Source organism: Podarcis vaucheri, assembly GCF_965113315.1.
Source record: "Podarcis vaucheri genome assembly, chromosome: 13".
NCBI lineage: Eukaryota > Metazoa > Chordata > Lepidosauria > Squamata > Lacertidae > Podarcis > Podarcis vaucheri.
In genome coordinates this window covers 58,447,281-58,462,594 of record NC_138751.1, presented here as the reverse complement: position 1 = coordinate 58,462,594, position 15,314 = coordinate 58,447,281, and the positions used below count along the sequence as shown (strand labels likewise).

The following is a 15,314-nucleotide window of genomic DNA, read 5'->3' as shown; positions in this document are numbered from 1 at the left end:
GGTGAACACGCGGCCCTTGCACACCGTCGCGAGGAGGTCGTCGATCCTGGGCATGGGGAAGTCCGATGGCTTGGTCATGGTGTTCAAAGTCCGATAGTCCACTACGAGCCTTTTTTGGGGCGTGTCCTTCTTCTTAACAAAAAATACAGGACTGCCCCCCACTGCCTTGGACTCTCGGATGAAACCGCGCTCCAAATTATGATCTATGAACTCTTTGAGTTCCTGTAGTTCGTCCTCAGACATGGAATACAGCTTCCCTTTTGGTAGCGCCGCCCCTGGCAGTAGGTCAATTTTGCAGTCATATGGTCTGTGGGGGGGTAGCCTGTCCGCCTCCTTCTCGCAGAAAACCTCTAAAAATCCTGCGTATTTGTGGGGAATTGCTTGCAGCGTCCCCAGCTGCAGCTGTGCCTCCTCCTCCTCTCCCTCCTGCCGGGGCAGAATGCAGTGTTCAGCGCAATATGATGAGCCGAAGACCAGCTGCCACTGGTACCAAGCCAACGTCGGACTGTGCCTGTCCAGCCAACTCATGCCCAAGACAATAGGCGTGTCCGACAGTCTGGTGACATTAAAACTGATGACTTCCCTGTGATTTCCAAGCCGCATCACCATTGGTGGCATTTGCTTCACCACCTGCCCCCCTAGCAGCTCCCTGCCATCCACTGTGACGACCTGCAGGGGCAGCGTGGCAGGCAGCAGCTGTATAGCGTGTTTATCGACAAAGTCCTGCCCTATAAAGTCCGCATTGCTTCCTGAGTCAACGGTGATTGGCACGTCCAGAGTGAGGCCATTGGGTAGCTGAAGTGATGCAGTGAGCTGCACTACTGGTTTGGGCGGGAGGGGGTCTGTGGGCTGCAAAATCTCTGGGGACTGCTTCACTGACTCGTCTGGCTGGGCTTTAGGACCTGGCTCCCTTTCCGGGCTGCTTACTGTGCCGCCTTCCTGTGCATTTGAACTTGGCGCGCGCGCCCAACCTCCCACTTTCCGTTTGACCGTTTCTTCTCTCTCCGATGGAGGTGTGGCCACTCCTGACTCATGTCCTCCCCCCTGCGGCGAGCCGCCTGATCCCGATGCCTGGCGCCCTTCTTCCCCACTGCGCTCTGTTGGGGATGTTGGCCCCGATTTCCAACTGCTGCTCTCTGAACCCCCTTTTGTCCCTTCTTCCTGGGGTGTCCCCCTAAGCTCCCCCCTTGCTCTGGTCACTGGCGCTCCTTTCTGTGAATCTTCCGATTCACTGGAAAGACTCGGAGATCTCGGGTCGTCGTCATCGCTCATCTTTCCTTCGGACTCCTCCCCTTCACTCTCTGTTTCCTCCCTTGCCCTCGCCTCTGCTCCTGAACCCCTGACAGGAGGGATATTTTAAATGTATTTCTTCCCCTTAGTTTTAATGTGTTTTAATGTATTGGTGGCTTATTTGCTTGGTTAAAAGTCATTTTGAGTTGCCTTGACCAAAAAAGTGGCTTATAAGTTTAATAAATGGTAGCAATATAAATTTTATGAAATAAATAAATAAGTGATAAATTCCATGATAGTAATCATGGTGGTGTTGGCAAAGAGAAAGCAACAGCGGTGCAAAGTGTCAGCCAGAAGCTGTCTTTGCACAATACTTACACGCTGGCATGAGGCTTCTTTTTGGAGAAATCGCAAGCCAGCCCCAGGTCGGAAATCCTCACATGGCCGTGTTCATCCAAGAGGATATTTGCTGGCTAGAAGCACATCAATAAGCACCTGTTACTTAGCAACTGAAACGAAGAAATGTTCGACCAACAGGGTCAGTTCACCAAACTGTGCACATGCTCAACCCAGAAAAAAAAGAAAATGGACTTGCTGAAAAACTAACACTGGCCTGTGTCTTTGGCACAGCTGACCCCCCCCCCTTACCTTTCATCTGTTAGGGGCAGAGGGGGAAAGGTCAAAATGTTCACAAGCTATGCTAAGCACGGGCACAGACAGAAGATGAAGAGCATTTGAACCTGGAAGCATGCAATTATTTGGCCCATCTTAAGCTAAACCACAGAAAGTGGAAAGCTTTACTCAAGCATCAGGGCAATCTAGAAATCCAAAGAGGGTGGAGGGGGTGGCACGGTGATGAAATGGTTCCTCCACCAGTCTGTGAGCTGGGGGCAAGAATCAGAAGCAGAGGCAGATCCTGGAAATCAAGGTGATTTTCTCGCTACTGCTATTCAGGAGCATCACTGCCTCCGACTTTAGAAGCAGAGCATTGATGGCCTTCTCTCCTCCATGAATTTGTCCAATGTGATTTTAAAGCCATCCAAGTTGGTGGTCATCACTGCTTCGCTGGGGGAGCAAGTCCTATGTGCTGTGTAAAAAAAGGACTTCCTATTATGTGTCCTGAATGTTACTCTTCACAGTCGTCCTGCAACTCACAAAGCGGGGTGGGTGGCGAGATCCACCCACCTGTCATGTTGGACTCTGGGTTGCCCTGATGCCTGAACAGGACTATAGGTTTTTCAGCCACTTTCCCTCTGCCCCATTCTGCCTTTGCCTCTCAGGCCAGTTACAGCAAGCACCTGTAATGAACATCCCTCACTCCTTCCAAAACCAGCCTGCAGTTCCCCACATCCATCTCCGGCACTCCTTTGGCACTCATCCCTCAAATCTGTGTGGCACCATGGTGGCATTTTCATCTCCTAGGTAAAAGTTACCTTCAAGTCTCTATAGACCACAAAGCGATTGTGCATGTGCTCAAGCCCAAGGATGATCTCAGTGGCGTAAAAGCGCATCTCCTTCTCCGAAAACACTCCATGCTGTGAGAGGTGGTAGTGAAGATCTCCACCTAGAGGTGAAGAGGAGGAGAGAAAGGGCCCAGAAGTCAGTTTCACAGGAAGAACAAGCCAGGCTCAATTTCCAGCACCTTTGCCAATCAGCCTGGACAGCCTGCATTGAGCCAGGCAGTCTCCCCTGGGCCAGGAGAGCAAATGCCAGGACTCTTACGTGGGAAGATGGTGTTCAGGTCGGTACTTAAGACCCACCCGCTTAGCTGGATCTTTAAATGACATTGAAGCTACTTCTAAGAGTGCAATTATCTTATTTTTATCCATAATTTAACTGTGATGTTTTTTATTTTTGATGTGTACGTCTTAAGAAGAGTTGCTTAACTACAGTAGTACCTTGGTTTAAGGACCAGCTTAGTTTGTGAACAACTTGGATTAAGAACGCTGCAAACCCGGAAGTAGGTGTTTCGGTTTGTGAACTTTGCCTTGGAAGCAGAACATGTTCCGTTTCCTATTGAGTGTGTTCATTTGTAAATTTCCCCACTGCTATGGGAAAGCACGCCTTGGTTTAAGAACGCTTTGGTTTAAGAACGAACTTCCGGAACGGATTAAGTTCGTAAACCAAGGTACCACTGTAGATTGTTACCCTGTTTAATATCAAACTGCGGGGGAGGGAACAGGGTGTGAATATAGGGAAATACATTAACAGCAAGAGGATGAAGAGGAGGCAAAGAAGAAGGAGGAAGAGATTTCAGGGGCAACCAGATTTGCTAGCCTTTCCTGGCCTCTACTTGCCCCCCTTTTCCTATCCACATCCAGATCTTCCTATTCCCAACCTCCACTCAACACTCCCCTTTCCTTCAAAGGTTTTCTTTGTCAACCATTGCAAGTGTTGAGTTGGAAAAATACTTTTAACATATCCAAATCCTGTGCCAGGAAAAAGCTGAATTCTGCTGCCTTCATTGATTCTGCAGTTTAAGCAAAGATGGGCAAGGCTATAGTGGAGCAAAGAGCGACACAGAACCCCCAGGCCTCACTCTTCCAAAGCAGAGTTTCCTCCTATGCTTGCCTCCAAATCTCCCCCAAGCAAATGAACACATTCCTCTACACTTAATTGCAGAGTTGCAAGTGCCAGTTGGTTTCCCACAATGGAGTGCTGGGGAAAGGAAATGACTGCCCAATAACTGTAAGCACATCTGGGACGACAAGGTCTTGAAACACTCAAGTCCCAGCTGCCTTCCTTGTAGACATTAATCAGTGGCTGAACCTGTCAGGGACTCCAGGACCTTCCCTAAAAACACTGCAGTCCAATGCTGAGAGTGAGTCCAGTGAGCTACTGCTGAGTTCCACCACCATCCTGGCAGTACAAGCCCAGTGTTGGACAAGTAAGAAGACCACCCTATTTCTAGCTCAAGCACTTAAGGGGGAAGTCAACAGACATCAGCATTTCTCTGGAGGCCACCACCCAGGAAGAAACCCCATTATAGGAAACCACAGGTTTAGGGAGAATCAATGCATGCTGGTCAGGCCAATGGCCTGACCCTCTTGCGTCAGAAAATCCCCAGCAGCACAGAAGGACGCCTGCCTGTGTGACAGCATGAGGCCCCCTACTTCTGAGGGGGACCAAATCCTACTGATGAGGAAGAAGAAGGACTCCTCACATGCCCTGGATCTGGGACCGGGAGGAAAGGAGCAGCTAAACTAGCTCTGCTAGGGCCTTGCCAGTCCTGAAGCAACACAGCAACCTCTGGATGGCTCCCCAGAAGTTCCAGAGGCCCTCTTTTGCAGGGGTGGTGGGAATGGAACAGTGACCAGGACTATGCAAGCTCAGGCCTGAGAACACTCTCTGGTCAATACAGCTTTGCAATATACTGTATTTTTCACACCATAAGACGTACCTGACCATAAGACACACCTAGTTTTTAGAGGAGGAAAACAAAACAAAAAAAAACTATTCTGAACGAAACAGTAGATGTATGATTTTTGTGGTTTATGCTGTGGCCACAGACATGTGATTTGATGGTGAGCTTGGCAAAAATCCTGAGAATCCATGTGGATCTGTGCTTTGTAACCACATTTTTGTGCCATTGCGGCCCCACACAACAGTGGGTGCGTGATTTTTTGGGTGCAGGCTGTAGCTATGGACATGCTATGTGATTTGATGGTGAATTTGGGGTGATCCAATGCAAAAATCCTGAGGAGGAGTTATGCTAAGATCAGACCATGTCATTACCGAGGAGGCAGGCTTAGTCGTTGTTTGAGGACTATCCCTGCCTCCAGGTCTGGTCCTGACCGGAAGGATACTGGAATCAGCAAGAGAAACCCACATGACCTGAAAGTGTTGCTGTGCAATGCCAGGTCAATGATTCATAAGACCACTGCCATCCATGACTTGATCATGACTTGATTTGGCATGTGTGACAGAGACTTGGTTGGATGAAACAGATAGGCCTGTCCTTGCTGCTGCTTGTCCACCAGGTTTCTCTTATGCACAGCAACCCAGGTCATGTGGGCGGGGAGGGGGGTTTGCAGTGATTTTTAGGAAGTCATTAGTCTGCACCAGGCATCCTATTGGGAAGACCCAGTTTTCTGTGCATGCTCTGGAAGTTGGGCAATAGGGGCAGTACAGGATTCCTTTTGGTGTACCGACCTCCCCACTGCACCAAGGATTCCCTGCTGGAGCTGCTTCAGGTCGTGGCGGATATGTTCCTGGAGACACCTAGTTTGGTTGTCCTGGGGGATTTTAACATCCACGCTGACACGACCTTACAAGGGGCCGCTCAGGACTTTGTGGAACGCATGGCCTCCATGGGGCTGTCCCTGAATAAGTTTGGCCCAACTCATAGCCACGGACATGCCTTAGACCTGGTGGTTACCTCTACGGATGTTGGTGATCTGACACTAACTAAAAGCGAAACAAAAGAAGCGCCATGGTCAGATCATTTCCTGGTGCAACTGGACTTCTCTGCAACCCTTCCCCTCTGCAGGGAGGTGGGACCGATTCGGATGGTCCGCCCCTGCCACTTAATGGATCCAATTGGCTTCCAGAGAGTGATAGGAGATGTTTTATTCCAAGATGATGGCCTTTCAGCTGATTCCCTGGTGGCCCGCTGGAATGCAGAGTTAACCAGGGCTATTGACTGTCTGGCTCTGAAGCGCCCTCTCTGATTGCATGGAGCCCGGACAGCCCCGTGGTTTTCCCCGGAGCTGAGGGCGATGAAACAATCGTTGAGACGGCTAGAGCGCCGGTGGCGGAAAACTCATTCTGAATCAGGCCGGACAAGGGCTAGAGCTCAACGTCGAGCCTACCAAGTGGCAATGGCGATGGCGAAGAGGGCCTTCTTCGCCGCCTCCATTGCATCTGCAGAAAACAGCAGCAGGAGACTTTTTCAGGTGGTTCACAATCTATCGGAACCACCTGCACCACCGGGGCCTGGTAGGGACCCCAAGATCTCCTGCAATGCTTTTGCAAAGTTTTTTGCAGATAAAGTCACTCAGATTCAGAAGGAGGTAGACTCCACCGTGGGAGCAGGGCCAGGGCAGGGGAGTGCTAGAGTCCTGTCTAGTCTTGTTACATGGGATCAATTCCAATCTGTTACCTCCGAGGATGTGGACAGGCTGCTTGGACAAGTGAAACCGACCACCTGTCTCCTTGATCCTTGCCCATCCTGGCTGATAAAAGTGAGCTGGGAAGGGCTGGGCGATGGGCTCTGTGGGGTGGTGAATGCGTCCCTCTGTGAAGGAGCCTTCCCAGACCTGCTGAAAGAGGCGGTCATTAAACCGCTTCTTAAAAAACATCTTTAGACCCATCCAATATGGCCAACTATCACCCAGTCTCAAATCTACCATTCTTGGGCAAGGTGATTGAGCGGATGGTTGCTGAACAACTCCAAGCACGCCTGGAGGATGCGGACCATTTGGATCCCTTTCCAATCGGGATTCAGGCCTCACCATGGGACTGAAACTGCCTTGGTCGTGCTGGTTGATGATCTAGGATAGGGACAAAGGTGAGAGCTGTTTCCTAGTTCTGCTGGATCTCTCAGCGGCCTTTGACACCATTGACCATAACATCCTTCTGGACCATCTAGAGGGGCTGGGAGCTGGGGGCACTGTTATACTTTCTCCTGGGCCATGTCCAGAAAGTGGTGTCGGGGGATGAGTGTTCAGACCCCTGGGCTCTCACTTGTGGGGTGCCTCAGGGTTCCGTCCTCTCCCCCATGCTTTTTAAAATATATATGAAGCCGCAGGGAGAGATCATCAGGGGCTTTGGGCTGGGTGTTCGTCAGTATGCAGATGACACCCAGCTCTACCTCTCTTTCAAATCAGAACCAGTGAAGGCGGTGAAGGTCCTGTGTGAGTGCCTGGAGGCGGTTGGAGGATGGATGGCGGCTTACAGATTGAGGTTGAATCCTGACAAGACAGAAGTATTATTTTGGGGGGATGGGGGCAGGCGGGTGTGGGGGATTACCTTGTCCTGAATGGGGTAACTGTGCCGCTGAAGGACCAGGTGTGCAGCCTGGGAGTCATTTTGGACTCACAGCTGTCCATGGAGGTGCAGGTTAATTCTGTGTCCAGGGCGGCTGTCTACCAGCTCCACCTGGCACGCAGGCTAAGACCCTACCTGCCCACAGACTGTTAATTAATCCCATTGCTGTTGTTTGTAACCACATTTTTGCACCATTGCAGCCCCAGGAAACAGTGGATGCATGATTTTTTTGGTATAGGCTGTAGCCATGGACATGCGATGTGAACTGATGGTGAATTTGGGGTGACCCAATGTAAAAATCCTGAGGATCCATGGACTTTACCTCCCCTCTCCCAGGCAGCCTCCACTAGCGTCCCTTATCTCTCTCCCGATCCCACCAGTCAGCTGCTTCCTCTCCCTCTTGTTTGCCTTAGTGTCTTTTAGGGTGGAGCAGTTTTTTGCTTCTCCTTCTAATTTCTCTCCTCATTTATTTAGTCTTCCTGTCTCCTCTCCTTGCAAGTTTGCTGTCTTTACCTCCCCCCTCCCAGGCAGCCTCCTTTCTTGCTAGCGTCCCTTATCTCACTTCCGATCACTTGCTATCTGTGGCTTTGTTTCAACACCCACTTCCCTCTTTCAAAAAAAAAAAAAGAGCATGATCTGCTTTTTGCCCCTGGGCAATTCAGCTCCAGGGACCACAAATTTGCTCCATAAGATGCACAGACATTTCCCCTTATTTTTTAGGAAGAAAAAAGTGTGTCTTATGGAGCCAAAAATATGGTATATTCCTCTTGGCATTCCAAAGGTCATCAAAGTGGTTCACAAAACAATTTAAAAATGGAACACAACAGAGGGAAGGGACCACACCAGCCTCCCAAGAAAGAGAACTTCATCCTAGCCACTTAAGAGAATGCATTATTGAAGAGAGAAATCGAAAAATTTCAAGCAATGATTCTGTGTTGGTGGAGAACCCAAAGGGAGCAACCTGCCCATCCTTGGGATGCTCTGAAGGACAATCCCCAAACTGTGCTGAAGACCCGCTTGATATACATCAAGATCAGGCACGATTCCTTCCAGGTAGACAAATGAATGAGAATATAAGAAATATTCTGAATGTAATTGAATACCTATAGGTTAAAAATGAAAAGAAAGCAGCAGTGATGTTTATGGATGCTGAAAAAGCTTTTAATTTTCTTTTAATTTTATGATAAAATTACTTGAAGAAATTAATTGTGGATCCAAATTTTTTAAAGGAATGCAAGCAATATATTCAGAACAAAAAGCCAAATTAATTGTAAATCAGGTGATAACAGAAGACTGTAAGATACAAAAAGGAACTAGACAAGGATGTCCACTATCACCGCTTTTGTTCATTCTGGTCCTGGAAGTACTTACCAGAAACATAGGAAGATCACTGGGATAAAAACAGGGGAAAGTGAGTTTAAATTAAAAACATATGCTGATGATTTAGTGATTACAGTGGAAGATCCAAAAAACTCTCTACTCAGAGTTATAGAAAAGATTCATAAATTTGGGGAAGTGGAAGGATTTAAATTAAATAGAAATAAAACTAAGTCATTAGTTAAGAATTTGAAAGAATAAGAGCTGGAGCAAAGTATTGAGATAGAAGTCCATATCTAGGGATATGGTTAACATAAAAAAATATAAATATCTATAAAGACAACTATGAAAAAGTGCGGCTTGAGATAAAAAGAAATAAGGAGTAGAATGAACCCTACTAAGAAAAATTGCAGCGGTAAAAATGAATGTTTTGCCAAAAATGCTCTTTCTTTTCCAGACAGTCCCAGTAATGGTGAAAGATGACTGCCTCAAAAGATGACAGAAGGAAGTTTCCAAGTTTATCGGGGGGGGGGGGGAGGCCAAGGATAAAGCATAAGATACTTACAGATATAAAAAGAAAGAGGCAGTTTTGGTATGGATTAGGGACTGGATAAAACTGGAAAAGGAAGAAGCATTGGACTTAGAAGGTCACAATAACAGATTTGGATGGCATGCATACTTATGGTATGGGAAAGGAAAAGTACATAAAGGATTCTATAACCATATAATTAGGAAATCATTAATGAGGGTGTGGGAGAGATATAAAGATTTAATAATAATAATAATAATAATAATAATAATAGAACAAAATACACCTTGGTGGCTCTCACCAATTGAAGCTTTGCTGCTCAAGCCACTTGGAAAGAAAGGGAAGTGGCTTACATATAGTGATTTACTGAAAGAACAAGAAGGAAAATGGAAACTAAAAGAGTATGAGGAAATAAAAGATCATTTTCAGAGTTGGCTACACTATAGGCAGTTACATAAGATGTATAAAGAAGATAACAAGAAAGGATTTAGTTATACTACTTCTAGATTTCAAAAGGAAGTCATAGAAGGGAAAATGAAGTTGCTGAAGGATGCATATAGTATTCTGCTAGAATGGGAAACAAAAGATGAAGATGGGCACAAGATATAGGGCATAATATACAATTTGAAGACTGGGAAAAATTGTGGAAAACAGATTTACAATTTACAGACTGTTCTCTTTTGAAAGAAAATTATATGAAAATGATGTACATGATGTATCACACCAGTACAGATAGCAAAAATGTATAAAACTGGGTCAAATATATGTGGGAAATGTAAAGGAAAAGAAGGTACCTTTTACCATATGTGGTGGGAATGCAGAGAAATTAATTTTTTGGGGGAAATGATATACAACGAGTTGAAGAAAATGTTTAAAATGACATTTGTAAAAAAACCAGAAGCATTTTTGTTAGGGATTGTTGGACAAGACCTGCCAAGAAAAATAAAGAATTTTTTTATGTATGCAATGACGGTGGCAAGAGTCTTGAGAGCACAAGGATGGACGAATGAGGAAACCCCAACAAAAGAACAGTGGCAAGAGAAATGAACTATGCAGAACTGGTGAAACTGATATGTAATAATAATAATAATAATAATAATAATAATAATAATAATAATAATAATTTATTATTTATACCCCGCCCATCTGGCTGAGTTTCTCCAGCCACTCTGGGCAGCTCCCAATCAGTGTTAAAAACAGTACAGCGTTACATATTAAAAACTTCCCTGAACAGGGCTGCCTTAAGATGTCTTCTGAATGTCAGGTAATTATTTATCTCTTTGACATCTGATGGGAGGGCGTTCCACAGGGCGGGCGCCACTACCAAGAAGACCCTCTGTCTGGTTCCCTGTAGCCTCACTTCTCGCAATGAGGGAACCGCCAGAAGGCCCTCAGCGCTGGATCTCAGGGTCCGGGCTGAATGATGGGGGTGGAGACGCTCCTTCAGGTATACAGGACCGAGGCCGTTTAGGGCTTTAAAGGTCAGCATCAACACTTTGAATTGTGCTCGGAAACGTACTGGGAGCCAATGCAGATCTCTCAGAACCGGTGTCATGTGGTCCCGGCGGCCACTCCCAGTCACCAGTCTAGCTGCCGCATTCTGGATTAATTGCAGTTTCCGGGTCACCTTCAAAGGTAGCCCCACGTAGAGCGCGTTGCAGTAGTCCAAGCATGAGATAACTAGAGCATGCACCACTCTGGTGAGACAGTCCGTGGGCAGGTAGGGTCTCAGCCTCCGTACCAGGTGGAGCTGGTAGACAGCTGCCCTGGACACAGAGTTAACCTGCACCTCCATGGACAGCTGTGAGTCCAAAATGACTCCCAGGCTGCGCACCTGGTCCTTCAGGGGCACAGTTACCCCATTCAAGAGCAGGGAATCCCCCACACCAACCCGCTCCCTGTCCCCCCAAAACAGTACTTCTGTCTTGTCAGGATTCAACCTCAATCTGTTAGCTGCCATCCATCCTCCAACCGCCTCCAGGCACTCCAGGCATGTAAATTGTGAGATAAAGACAACTGTGACTTTAAAGAAGAATGGGAACCTTTTACAGTCTATTTAAAAATACAACAAAATGAACTGGACTCCTTGGCAGGTTTTGAATAAACATACACAAATTTATTGGGTTAATGTGGAGGGTAGATAATATAAGGATGTATAGAATTTTATAATATGCAGAGAACAATATGAGATGAGAAATCAGAGAGAGGAGCTGAGGGAAGTCCTGGGGGGAGGGAGGGGGGTTTGTTGGGGAGGTGGGAGGGAGAAAAATGGGAGGGGGAAAAACAATGAAGATGATTTGTATTGTTGATTTGTTATGTTGAATTTGTTAATAATTTTGTTTTAAAAAAGAACACTGCAATGGCCTTGCTCGATCTGACCCTGTTTCCAACATTGGCAAGCAGAGCGGGGAGGTGAAAGCCCTTGACTGTCCTCCATTTGCAAATGGAGGGACTGGCCTCCATTTGCAAAGCTCAGAACTTGGCATAGCAATCTGTGCATATTCCCACCCCAAGATCTCCCACTTGATCTTCCTTACCGTTCATCAGGTCCAGAATGAAGCACAGCTTGTCAGGGGTGTGGAAGGCGTAAGTCATGCACACAATGAAAGGGCAGTCCTGGGGCGGGAGAGAAAGCAAAGGGTTTCTGTCAAGCAAGATACGGCCTTCCTGGCCTCTCCTGGATCCAGCAGGTAGGCACAAGGTACAAGTTTATGGTTTGCTTTTGGTACTAAGAAGCAGGAAACCTTTGCAAGACCAAACAGCCTCTGAAAGAGTTGGATGCTGTGCTGCCTTGTCCTGATTCTTGCCTAGAAGCATCCTTAGTTCACAGAACCATAGAACTGTAGAGTTGGGAGAAACCCTGAGGGTCATCTAGTCCAAACTCCTGCATTACAGGAACCACAGCTAAAGCATCTAGGACAGGTGGCCATCCAACCTGTTTAAAAACCTCTAAGGAAAGGGAGTCCACCACCTTCTCAGTCTGTTCCACTGTCAAATGGCTCTTACCCACAGTAAGTTATTCCTGAAGTTCAGTTGGAATCTTCTTTCTTGTTATTTGAATCCCTTGGTTTGCTTCCTGCCCTCTGGAGCAGCAGAAAACAAGCTTGCTCCATCTTCCATATGACAACCCTTTAGATATTTGAAGATCAAGACCTCCCATTCTTCTCCTCTCCAGGCCAACTTCCCCCTAAGTTCAAGGGGGAAGAAGAGCTGGCCAGACCTGGGACCTGCCACCAACTGACATCCTCCAGTCCTAGTCCCAGCCCCCTGATCATCCTACATGTGCCCCCAAGTTTGCCGCATAACTGCTTTGAAAAGGAGGTGGAGGCCAAAGGGCTGAGACCCCACCCTTTACAGGCAAGCCATACTTTGACCATCACCTCTAGGCAGGCCAGGTTGCAGCCTCATGGGAACCAGCTGCTGACTCCCAGTAGATGCCTGCTCATCGTGGCTGTCTGCTGTGGGGAGACTGCGTCGTGATTCCCCAAAGACTCCGTCAACGCGCCCTGGAGGCTCTGCATGCTGGCCACCCGGGAATCGTCAAAATGAAGGCGTTGGCTCGATGTTACGTCTGGCGCCCTAACATGGACGATGCCATTACTGCCTGGGTTTCCGCCTGTCAAGCGTGCCAAGAATCGAGGCCTGTGCCACCGGCAGCTAAGGGACACACCTGGGAGATGCCCAAGACACCCTGGTCGAGGGTGCACATCGATCTGGCCTGATGACAGGTCAGTCTTCTCCAACCTGGTGCCCTCCAGCTTCCATAATCCCTGGTCGTTGGCCATGCTGGCTGCTGGGGATGCTTGCTGGGAACTGGAATCCAAAATCAACTGGTGGGTACCAGGCTGGTAAAAGATGCCATAGGAGACACAGATGCCTGCACTGGGGGAGGACAACCAGGCAAAAGCATTTGAGAGGGGGCAGGTAGCGGGGCTTGGTGGCTCTTGCAAGGCTCCTGGGCAGCTTCTGGACAACTATGTCCCAGCAAGGGAATCCAAGTTCACAAGATTTTTTGAATTATTAGCTGGCTCTCAATAAACTCCCAGTCTTTGTTTTTCCCCATGGAACGACAAGACCAGCAGTGGAATATGAGAAGCTTGGCTCAGACCCATGACCCACTGTCCATTTAGTTTTCAGATGTACAGTCCACCTCAGAAAGCCTGGCTTATGGATTTGTAGAGTCACAGAATTGCAGAGTTGGAAGGGACCTGACGGTCATCTAGACCAACCCCCTGCAACGCAGGAATCTCAACTGCAGGTTTGTGTCATAACACACACCTTAGTCCACTGTTTCACACAGTAACTAACCAGCAACTGGTGTTCAGAGATAGCTGGAGGTTCCACTTAGTCATCACTGTTATTAGACTTTTCCATCATGAATTGGTCTAACAATCCCCTCCCCATTTTAAAATTCCTCTAAGCTGGCAGCCATCATGACATCTTTTGGCAGTGAGTCTCATCAATCAATTATACATTCAGCCTCCTTCACAGGATCATTGTGAGGATAAAATTATGTGAAGCGAAATAGAGATGCCCACCCTGGTGCCTAGGGATAAGAGGGGACAGAAATATAAATGAAGCATAAAGTAAATGTCTCCACACATTCCCTCAACTTCCCAATACAAATGTAGGTAGCAGGTCTGAAGTTTCTCTGAAGGGGCTTGTGTACTCCTATATAAGATCATAACTCTCCTGAAACTCAATGGATCCCTTACAGGAAGGACTCTGGCAGAGAACATCAGAGAAGAGCCTGGCTGTTGGATCGGTCCAATGGCCCATGTAGGCCAGCATCTTGATCTCATAGTGGCCGATCAGATGCCCTAATAGGAAGCCTGCAAGCAGGACCCAAACACAAGGGCACCCTCCCCTCCTGTGGTTCCCATCATTTGATATCAGAAGCATTACTGCTTCAGCCAGTGGAGGCCCAGCATGGCCACCATGGCTACTAGCCATTGATAGCCTCCTCCTCCTCCATGAATGTATCTAATGCTCTTTCAAAGCCATCCAAGTTGGTGGCCACCTCTGCCTCCTGTGGGAGTGAGTACTTTTTCAGAGCTGCCCTGAATCTTCCAATAATCTGCTTCATTGGATGTCCCTGAGTTCTAGTGTTATAAGAGAAGGAGAAAAACTTTTCTGTATCCACTGTCTCTTCTTACTCAGCTCTTCTCTAAACTAAAAAGTCCCAAGACCTAGCAGGGCAGCAGTTGAAGAAGGAGCAAAAAAGGTTTGTGTGTGTGTGTGTGTTTCTTTGTGGCTGATTAGCTGTTCTCCCTGTGCAAAGGTCAGAGGGGACAGGGTTTCTGTTGAGGCAGGGGATTAGCTGTGGGAGGAGCTTATCAGACCTAGCAGGGCAGTTTGATCCATCTTTTAGATTTAGGGGAGCTAGTCTCAAACGTTTGTTGGGGGAGACCTAGGTTTCTTTCTTGTGGGGGGAGTTATTTGTCCTGTCTTCACGCTTTTTATGATGGAGGACCGCTGTAGCCACCCCCAACGACACGTTCTCAGGATGGAGGGGGAGGGAAAAGCTGCAGTCGCCTGCAGTTCCTGCGCAATGTTTGCGATCTTGCCAAAGGTTGCAGGCAGCTTTACCTGCAGCAATTGCATGTTGATTGCCCTCTTAAAAGACAAAGTCCAGCAACTGGAGGAACGTGTAGCTACGCTCCAAAGAATTAGAGAGCTGGAGCTCTTCTTGGAAGCAACAGAGCACACTGTCTCCACCAAGGAGGAGACAGGGGACTCCCCTGAGAAGGAGGCTAGTTCAACAACACAGGAGCCAGATATATGGAGAAACGTGACTCAAAGAAGTAGGAGGCCCAGGGCTCGCTCTGATTGTTTAGAAATACACAATCGCTTTGAGGTCCTCTCCCCTAGCATGGAAGACGAAGAGCAGACTCCATTTGAGGATCTCTCCCTCATTACAGCCGATCAGGTATATGAAGACGAGCAGCAAAGTCAGTCCTCAGGGAATGTGCAGGCGACCTTGGAACGGACAGCTCATGGAAGAACCCCGCCCAAACCTAAGAGGAGGCGTGTAGTGGTGATAGGGGATTCCCTACTGAGGGGAACAGAAGCAGTGATTTGTGGGCCTGACAAGATGTCTCGGGAAGTGTGCTGTCTCCCCGGGGCTAAGATCCAAGATGTAACTGAACGACTGCAAGGAATCATGAAACCCACTGACGAATACCCCTTCCTCTTGGTTCATGTGGGAACCAATGACACTGCAAGCAATAGCCTCCAGAAGATTAAAAGA

General features: G+C 47.7%; 1 protein-coding gene across 6 annotated transcripts in view; it reads right to left on the bottom strand.

Annotated features, from left to right (window-relative positions):
• GRK3 (G protein-coupled receptor kinase 3) overlaps positions 1–15,314 on the bottom strand; it is a 185,423-nt gene that overhangs the window by 35,965 nt on the left and 134,144 nt on the right. For all 6 annotated transcript variants that reach the window (XM_082196085.1, XM_082196086.1, XM_082196087.1 and 3 more), the window contains 3 exons: positions 11,602–11,680; positions 2,664–2,794; positions 1,609–1,703 (listed from right to left, as the gene is read on the bottom strand). In XM_082196085.1, coding sequence (XP_082052211.1) covers positions 1,609–1,703; positions 2,664–2,794; positions 11,602–11,680 — 305 coding nt within the window. The remainder of the gene's footprint in view (positions 1–1,608; positions 1,704–2,663; positions 2,795–11,601; positions 11,681–15,314) is intronic.